Source organism: Amblyraja radiata, chromosome 19 (assembly GCF_010909765.2).
Source record: "Amblyraja radiata isolate CabotCenter1 chromosome 19, sAmbRad1.1.pri, whole genome shotgun sequence".
Lineage (NCBI taxonomy): Eukaryota > Metazoa > Chordata > Chondrichthyes > Rajiformes > Rajidae > Amblyraja > Amblyraja radiata.
The window spans coordinates 22573532-22583562 of record NC_045974.1 but is presented as its reverse complement, the minus strand read 5'-3'; the positions used below and the strand labels follow the sequence as shown (position 1 = coordinate 22583562).

General features: G+C 38.7%; 1 protein-coding gene across 5 annotated transcripts in view; it reads right to left on the bottom strand.

The window, feature by feature from the left end:
* Positions 1-3455: 3455 nt before the first annotated feature.
* Positions 3456-10031, bottom strand: part of nap1l1 (nucleosome assembly protein 1 like 1) — a 50506-nt gene continuing 43930 nt past the window's right edge. For 2 of the 5 annotated variants that reach the window (XM_033037990.1, XM_033037991.1), the window contains exon 15: positions 3456-4492. In XM_033037990.1, coding sequence (XP_032893881.1) covers positions 4454-4492 — 39 coding nt within the window. In that variant the 3' untranslated portion in view covers positions 3456-4453. Of the gene's footprint in view, positions 4493-8637; positions 8676-9744; positions 9761-10031 lie in introns of all 5 variants that reach the window. The other 3 variants (XM_033037993.1, XM_033037994.1, XM_033037992.1) reach the window with 3 other exon arrangements.

The following is a 10031-nucleotide window of genomic DNA, read 5'->3' as shown; positions in this document are numbered from 1 at the left end:
AAGTTAGCGGGAAACAAAGTGCTCGAGTAACACAGCGGGTGAGGCAGGGTCCCAACCCATAAGGACCCCTATCTATGTTCTCCAGAGACGCTGAGTTACTCCATCACTTTTTTTTTTGTAAAGCAGCATCTGCAATTCCTTCTTTCTACATGTTGCTGGGGGTTTTGCTATAAACCCAGAGCAGGATCTGAAACAAGGATGTGAACATTAAAGATGGCATTGGTCAGAGCTAGTGACGCTGGAATCTTGCCATGCGGACTTTTTCAGTTAATTTTGATTTCTTGATAATAATGTCAGAACATCTGGAAAAACTGCAGATGGCGAAAATGTAAAAAAACTGGAAATACTCAACTAACATCTGTGGATAAAAGAAAAAAATGAGTCAATGATCTTTCTGATGCAAAGATCATTAACTTCCTGTAAATAGAAGCACAGCTAAAACATAAACCTCGAGGCATATTCAGATTCATTACCTTTGAGAAGAATATTTTCACTTTGGAAAAAGAGCTAACAATATCCCATTACATTTACGATCAACACTTAGGATCCAGTGGGTGCATAAATGTAATTTATTTATCTTTACAAGGCAACATGTACTGAATCATCTATTTGGCAATTACATTAGTTAGGCTGCCAGTTGAAGGACTGGATTTGGAGAAATATTTTAAACTTATTCTCTGGCAAGGCAATATCCAGTGTGCTGTTTTCAGATTTATAGACTGGGTGAGCTCAATGCTGAAATGGCACTGTAAAAAGGCAAAGGATTAGGAGCAATTTAGAATTTGGCAGAAGTGGTTCTAAAGGTTGAAACGAGCAAAGGTGCACTAAGAACAAACTGGGAAGGAATACATATGTACAGTGTAAAGGTTTCTACAAACATGTAAAAATAAAGATTAATGAAGACAAATGTAGATAGAATCTACAACAAGGTAACAAAGCAACCCATTTCGACTAAGCACTCTGGGTATTACCCACATCCCAAATATGAACTGATAGGTTAATTAGCTAATCCCGACGCCGGGGCAAGACCACCCGGTGAGAACGGCCAGGGACATCGGGCCTCCGTAGAGGCAATTGCGGTGGCCTCAATAGACCTGGCTTTGGGGTGAACATGGGGTGGGGACTGGTCATTGTGCCTTCCTCCACATTGGTATCCATTGTGGGGGTTGATTTTTTTGTCTAATTTGTAGTCCTGTAGGTCTGTGTCCAAGATGGCTGCCGTGAAGAGAGAGTGGACGCTGGCGCACTTTGGCTGCCGCTGCTCTCTCTTCACACTGTGTTTTTGATTTTCTGTTTTTGGATTGAATTGTTTTTAATTTGTGTCTCTGTGATGTCTTTATTACTTGTTATATTCCGATTATATGTTATTCCGATTACTATGTAAGGTGTCCTTGAGATGTCTGAAAGGCGCCCATTAAATAAAATTTATTATTATCATTATAATACTAATTAAAATTAATCATTAATACAAGTCGCAAAAAGATTGGACGTTGAAAGGCATCTGCAGCAGAATAAGTTGCAGGGTTACAGGCAAACTAAATTATCCCTACAGTAGAAACAGGGAACTGTGGATGCTGATTTATCCCAAAGGCACAAAGTGCTTGAGGAGCCCCTCTCTGGAGAAAAAGGATAGATGACATTTCAGATTGGGATCCTTCTTCAGTCGGTGGGTGTTCGATTTTATGGGAATGTGATGAAAATAAGGCTCTGGGAAAATTTGTGGATGAAGAGCATTGCCTTGTGAGCCAAACTAGATGGGTTAACATAGAAAATAGGCGCAGGAGGCCCTTCGAGCCATGGTTGATCGTCCCCAATCAATAATCCGTGCCTGCCTTCTCCCCATATCCCTTGATTCCACTAGCCTCTAGAGTATCTAACTCCATCCAGTGATTAAGCAGCCTCCTGTCACAAGGAAATATGATTAAAGGTCTTTAGTTGGACACTTGACTCTTTCCTACAGTCGTATGCTGCCTGCTCTGCTGTGTATTTTCCGTTTATTAATGTAGGTTTTCAACAGATGCAGTACTTTGATTTTTTTGAGCAGAAATAATGATTGTGCCCGGTACAGGCAGAATGTTACCAAGTTCATATTTACAGAGCATAGAGATACAAGGACAGCATTGAATATTATGGAACATGTTTAGAGATACAGCATGGAAATGGGCCCTTCGGTCCATTGAATCCACGGTGACCATCATTCACACTAGTTCTATGTTATCCCACTTTGTCTTCCACTCCCTGCACAGTAGGAGCAATTTACAGAGGCCAAATAACTTACAAAATACACATGCCTTTGGGATGTGGGTGGACTCTCAGTGGAAACCCTCGCAGTCACAGGGAGAACGTGCAAACTTCTAGACAGCAGAGGTGAGGATCGAACAAGTTCTCTGTGCTGAGGCGGCAGCTCTATCAGCTGTGCCACCCACAATAAAACATGGTTTCAACAATTAGCTCAGGTCCAACTCAGATTACAAAACACCTAATATAATTTCAAGCACCAGCAAAGGAGGGAATTGTTGGTAGCTGGAGCTAGACTTTGTGGCTGTAGTGAAAATAATGAATCAAACCTTCTCAACATGTAATTGGAGGAAATTCCTGCTCCTCCACAGTGTGACACAGAAGCAATGGACTGGTTGAAACAGGGTGGTGATAAGAGCGAGCTGAGAAATGTCGTATTAATGGTAAGATTACACTTTAAGTATTGTGTTCAGTTTCGGTCACTGCTATAGGAAGGATATCATTAAGCTGGAGAGTGTGCAAAGATGATAGATGTTGCCAGGAATTGAGCGGCTAAGGTATTGGGAGAGGTTGGAGATACAGCGCAGAAACAGGCCCACATTGACCAGCGATCCCAGTACATACACTAACACAATCCTACACACACTCGGGACAATTTACAATTTTTACCGAATCCAAATTAACCTACAAACGTGCATGTCTTGAGTGTGGGGGGGAACCGGAGCATCCGGGGAAAACACACGCATTCACGGGGAGAACGTACAAACTCTGTACAGACAGCACCCGTAATCAGGATCGAACCTGGGTCTCTGGAACTATAAGGTAATGACTATTGCTGCACCACTGTGCGCCACAAGCCTCTGTACTGTATGACAATGAAATAGAGAGCCAAATTCAAGTTAAACACAGAGGAAACAATTCAAGGCAGAGATATTAAGAATTTCATCCTTACACATTAAGACTCAAAAAAGTCAAGTGTTTTTTCCTAACACACAGAACTATTTATTTGAATAATACCCAAGCAGAACTTATCCTTTATATTTATTACATTTTAATTTTATCAAATTGGCTCAGACCATTAAGCCACCTTAACAGGAAGGTTTTTTAATTAAAATATTCGAATTAGTTAAATTTTACTGAGTTGGCCAATGGCACTTTTGACAAAGCAAGATACCTGACCAAATCAGGAACTCGTAACAATGAATATGACAACTATATACGAATATATTTTATTCAACTCCAGTAATCATAAAGAAATCATTGCGCAATTGAGGGCAAGAACGTCCACAAAAGGCAAACAGAGGTGATTTTTATGATGCAGCAAATGTAAAAATCAGTGAGCTGAAAGAATAATTGGAAGTCGGGTCTGAAATCATGTTGTGACTTGTATATAATACACCACACAAGTTGGACAAGTAAGAAAATCCGAAAATACTAGTTTTTATTCACAACCCAAGTGGCACAGCAGGACCTTTCAGGTGACGGTTAAGCTATGTTGTTCACAATCTCACATTAAAACAAATGAACAAAATCATAGCATAATTAAGCAAACATGTATGAACAGTACAGATGGTTGGACATATTGTAAACCTATTAACTACTCTGCAACTCCATTAATAGAGCAAGCCACATTTTTCAATGCGTCTCCCAGTAGGTAACTGACTGGAACTACGTGTTATACAGGAACACGAGTAATGAAGGCACAGCCAGTGTGAGCACAGACATGTTGCACAATTTTATTTCTATAATTTTGTATAAAGTCCACATTACACTCATCCAGCTACAAAACAAATCTTTCCACAGTATTATATATTTAGACAACAGAGCTGAAGAAAAGATTAATTACTTTGGTTGATTGTTCTCCAGCAAGATATTTCTCAACATATATTGGTCTCTGTATGCTGCTGTTCCTAAAGCCAATGGTGGTGCCTCTAACAAGTTATTTTGAAGAACCCAAATTTTTTAGCACTGGAATGACAAATTTTGGGACTTTTATAAACTCCATTTCATCAACAACCAATTAAAAAAAAAACAATGCAAGAGTACCAACCATATTCTGAACTGGCTGATTTAAGGGTTCATGATTAACCAAAAAAATGTTAATTGAAATTTGTCCTACCAAGAAAATACAAAACATTATAAGGCTGTTAAGTAACTATTAGTTGTTTATAGTAAGCCAGTACAGTGCAGTTGTTCAAGGCCACATAAGCAGGCTTCACTGCTGCTTGCACTCAGAGGGTGGGTTTGGATCCTTCTGTTGAGAGAGAAGAGCAAATGAGAATTGGCAGAAGCAGAGATGGCTTGGAAAAAGTATCTGCAACACTCCATATATCATTTTGTTCTCCAGCTATCATAACTAGTTCAAGTATCCACATTGGAATTCAATTTGCATACTTCAAAAATGATTAGTGACATTAAAGAGACTTGGTATATAACATGGTACACAGGAGAGCTTTCAGCCCTTGATGCCTGTAATTATGTTAAAGTAGTCCCATCTGTCTGGCCCACATCACTCCATTCCCTGCCTGTCTAAATGCTTCTGTTCATAATCCACTGCACTGTGTTTTGGGGAAATGGGTGCTGGAAAGTAGGATAACATCCTTTATCTACGTACATAGGTACACGTGAATATGTTTTACCAAACAGAGGACAGCAGGATTTTACATCACAAACCATGTTGTCAAATATACACCGTCGTAGCCCAAGAAGACATCGTGAATCACATTTTCTTTGAAAAAATGCGAGGTGAATGATCAAGGTCAAACTGAACAAAACAAGCCTGTATATTCAGTGACGCTTAAGAAGTGTAGTTCCAATTTCCCAGTCAAATAGACATTGATCAAACTTAAATCTTAAATTGTTGACACTTTATTTTGCTTCATTTCCAGAAATTATAAGATCACAAAAAAAAGCCAATATTTTGGATACATTGGCAGACCGAGAATCTGGAACTTTAAGCCACATGCCTCACGATTTTATGAATTCCAAATCTATTTCATAAAGTCAAACAGCATGGAAACAGGGCCATCAGCCCAACTCGTCCATGCTGAATAGGATATCTATCCAAAGTAGACCCATTTACTTGTGTTTGGCCCAGGTCTCTCAACCTTTCCTCTCCATGTACCCATCTAAATGTTATTTATAATAATGTGAGCAACATTGTCACCCAGATAATTTATGCAGATGACCGGCCATACAGCCAGCAGAATTCCCTGTGGCACATTACTGGTCATGGGCCTCAAATTTGAATAACAACCATTCAGCACTACCCTCTGATTTCTCCCACCAAGCCAATTTTATATCCAAATGTTTAACCTACCCTGGACTGCATTTGATAGAACCTTACAGACTAGGCTACCGTGTTGGACCTTGTGAAAAGCCTTGCTTAAGTCAATGCGGACTTGTAACACGCTGCCCTTGTTAATCCTCTTTGTCATCCCTACAAACAAAGTTAGACGATATCCCATGCATAAATCCATGCTGACTGTCCCTAATCAGTCCATACTTTGCCAAATGTAGTAGGTCCTGTCTCCAAATCCCCTCCAGTAGTTTTCCAATCATTAATGTTAGTCTCATCAGCATCTTGTTCCTTGGCTTGCCCTTGTAGCCTTTCTTCAAGGCCAATCTCCAGTCTTCTGCTACTTCACCCGTAGTTAAAGATGATGCAAATATCTCAGCCAGGCCTCCTGCAATTTCTACCTGGCTCTCCCCGATGGCCTAAAATATACTTGATCAGGCCACAGGGATTTATCCAACTTTATGCTTCATAACTTCCAGCACCTCTGCGTAAATTGAATATTTTCAAACACGTTGCTATTCATTTCCCTTAATTCTTTGGATTCAATGGCCTTCTCCATGATAAATACAGATGAGAAATATTTAACAACCGAATCTCCTGCGATTCCACACAGATGACCACATTGATAGTGGGTGTATTCTCTTCCTTGTTATTTCATTGCTCACAAATAATCTTGTAGAATCTCTGAATTCTCCTTTAGCTTAGCTGCCAAAGCGATTTCATGTCCTCTTTTTGCCCACCTGATCTCCCAGCTGCCTTTCTCTGACCAACTGTCTATTCCTCAACAGTGCCTCAATACTCCTAGCCAACCAGCTGGGATTAAGTGAATCTCTTGCAGATAAGAGATGTAAGAATATGTCATACTCTTATCAGGGAGATCAAGAGGGCAAAATTATGTGTTAAATGAATAGAGGACAACATGCTGGAGTAATTCAACAAGTCAGTCTGAAGAAGGGTCCTAATTATGTTCTCCAGAGTTGCAGAGTTACTCTTAACACCAAGTGTTTTTTTGTAAACCAGAATCTGCTGTTCTTTGTATCTATGTGTTAAATGAATATGAGGTATTGGAACATATTCATATTATAACAGAAGAGATTCTGCAACCCTTATCTTCACTCGAACAAGAACGTTGTCCCTGAACTCTCACTTTCAAAAGCCTCCCACTTACCAGACGTCACGTTACCTTCAAACATCTTCTCCCAATCAACCTTTGCAAGTTCCCATCTAATTCCTTCACAATTTTGCCCTGCTCCAATTTAAGACCTTAATATGTAGACTAGTCTTATATTTTTCAATAACTATTTTAGGTTTTGGGTTAACATTCTGCGCTATCATCTAGATTCCCCCCCCCCCCCCCCCCCCCCCCCCCCCCAAGTATTAGGAGTAAAGTCAATGAGCACAGCAAGTTTTAAATTCCACAGCAGTATTTATCTCGACAGTGAGTTTTGTGCTAAAATGAAGAGAATCCACCGAACCACGATCCCAAGTGGTTTCATTCTCTCTGCATTATACAGCTTCAATAATAAGCATCACCACTGTCATTAGTTGATAATATAAATGGAGCAGAATACTTGGATAAGCAGAGGGAAGTAAAACATCTACGTGCCAGATGACAGCTCTCACAAATTGGCTGAAGAATTGGCGTGCTAATGTGTCCATAAATCTGCAGCTTGAAACAAGTCCAGAAGTGCAGTTTTAAATAAATCCAAACTCAGCAATATTTTCAAAATACTTCACTGATTGTGGCAATACTATTGAACTAGTACACCAGTGTTGACCAAGCATTTCATTGCACTTGAAACCCATTAGTTAAGGCCAAAATTTAAAACTTACTGCACCACACCAAGATGTCTTAATTTCCTAACATCTTATTCCTTTTTTTGGGTGGGTGGGGAGAGAATTGAGGAGGGAGGAATTGGGGTACAGTTAGACAGGGGTAAAAGATGAGATAGATAGTCAGATCTTAGTGGGGAGTAATGACTAATCATTCAAATCACTTGCTTAAAAAAGTTCAAGTCATTTGAAGTTGGGGTGACAGATGATGTCAACCGGTAAACAAATGTAAATAAAATTAAAGGTAGACAAAAATGCTGGAGAAACTCAGCGGGCGAGGCAGCATCTATGGAGCGAAGGAATAGGTGACGTTTCGGGTCGAGATCCTTCTTCAGATTGAAGAAGTGTCTCGACCAGAAACGTGACATATTCCTTCGCTCCATAGATGCTGCCTCACCCGCTGAGTTTCTCCAGCATTTTTGTCTACCTTCGATTTTTCCAGCATCTGCAGTTCTTTCTTAAATAAAATTAAAAGTCAATTGCTCTGTATTCTCTCAAATCTATAACAATTCCTTCCTGCAGTGCTAATATTATTTGATTCAAATGTGATCGTGCTTTGAAAACAGCCACAAAATCATTCCAATTTAACGTCAGTATGGTCTCCATGTTTAACTAATGTAGTTATGAGTTTTATCTTCTGACACCATAGACAACTGATGCAGTGTTGTGGATAAACCTGTTGCAAGGACGTATGGCCAATATATTGTTCAGCTCCTCTTCATCTCATCACCTAGCAGTATCAAGCAGGGTCCTCTTCACTGGCAATCCAAGTTCTATCTCAAACACCAGAGCGTACACAAACTCCACAAAGCAACATATATTTTATCAATTTAGCTCTTTACAATACAGGGGCAGAAAGAAAATAATGGTGAACTTGGGATGATCAAACACATTGGAGATTACTACAAAGCATTTGAACGTACTTAAAATATAGGCAGTCAGTGAAGATTTAAAGTCCTCAAAAACCACTCTTCTATATTCAATTTCTCCAATTTCGAAAGCAGCTCAGATCAACACATTCAATATCACTTCTATAAAAACTTACACAGCACGCAAAATATCCAGGTGTATAATAAAAGTGTTTTTTGAGCTTGTATCTCACTGCAGTAATTATGCCAGATTGGATAGAAAACTAGGAATCAGTCAAAGCGTTGACAGTTACTGCAGCAAGAGTCGGATTAAGATGTCACTCACTAATTAGTACTTGACAAAAGCATATAGAATAAGTTAGTTGAGGTATTATGTAATAAAGATCAGCAAAGCCTTACCTACTAGGGGTATGGTTATTTCTAGCCATCATTTAAACCTAGTAAGGAAAAATTCAAAGAGCAGCTGACATGAAAGTACATGACTCGAAACTAATTTAAAAGTTCAAATTCCAAATTAAAACCACACTAATAATTTAAGTATAAGCCAAATCTACATAGTTTCTCAACTGTTAAAATAATCTCAATATAAAGGTAAATTGCATTACACTATAAAAAATAAACTTCCAAACAATATCATGATATAGATGAACAAAAGTTAAATCTGGACCTTTTTGGAACATTATGTACAATTTAAAATAATTCATTCCTCTATCTACAAGTTCTAGCAGTTAGGCAATGCAGACGTGGTTATATACACACATATCATTGCTCATTCTGCCCCACAATGTAAACCCATGCCAAATCTTTCTAAATGCTCTAAGAATGGGAAGGAAAAAAAAGTTTCTATTGACATGGGTGTCCTGGGTACATGGAGAAGCTAAGACCTTAAAGGGCAAAGCAGTTTTACCATGATGTCATTGTCATGATGAAAGCATCAAGTACATAAATGACCACGCAGCCTATTTTAGCTGCAGAGGAGAATTTGGAAATCTCCCAGATTCAGAAAAAGCTCCAAATTGCTGCCAGGAAACACCACCTGAAGGGAAAATAATTTGGGTACTTCACTAAGCAAAGATATATTCCCGATATTTCCTAATGGACTTCCATGGACAAATCTACCAGCGAAGGTTTATTTTTTTGCTATAAAACCATTTAAGTGACAAGAAATAATTTTAGAATATGAATTAGATGCTTAATTGTTACAAACTATTTTTTCCTTTGCCACCGATAAACATCCCGATAACTTCATGTTTAAATACTATTATCCCCAATTTATCAAAATCACCAATCCACGTTATTCCAATCAAAAGTCAACACCATTTGCTGCAATCCTGCCATTTTACTTTTTACTTAATACTTGAAAATGAACTATTTGCAGCAATTATTATCCATAGGTAAAGTTTCTAATTAACAATGAATACTTTCTTAGCTGTTCTACTTATGTTAGTGTTATCTACAAAATTCAAGGTTTACAACTCTACCCAATATTGTGAAAATGAAACTTACTTTAGATTACTTGCTCCTACAATTCAAGTTAGGTGGTTTGGACAGTTTGCATAGAAAGGAAATGGAAAATATAAGCTCAAGTGCCAATTTAATACCCCAAATTCATGAACAGTTATCAAACTAATGGCCATTAAAAATATTCATCCAACCATCACGGAAAGTGATGTGAACCTACATTTCGCACTGCTGAGGCAGATAATTAAGGGCGACAGGCTGAAAGGCACAGATCAGCTAATCTGCAGCTTTCACTCTGGAAAAGAAAGCTACCCAAAATGCTCAGCAAATGA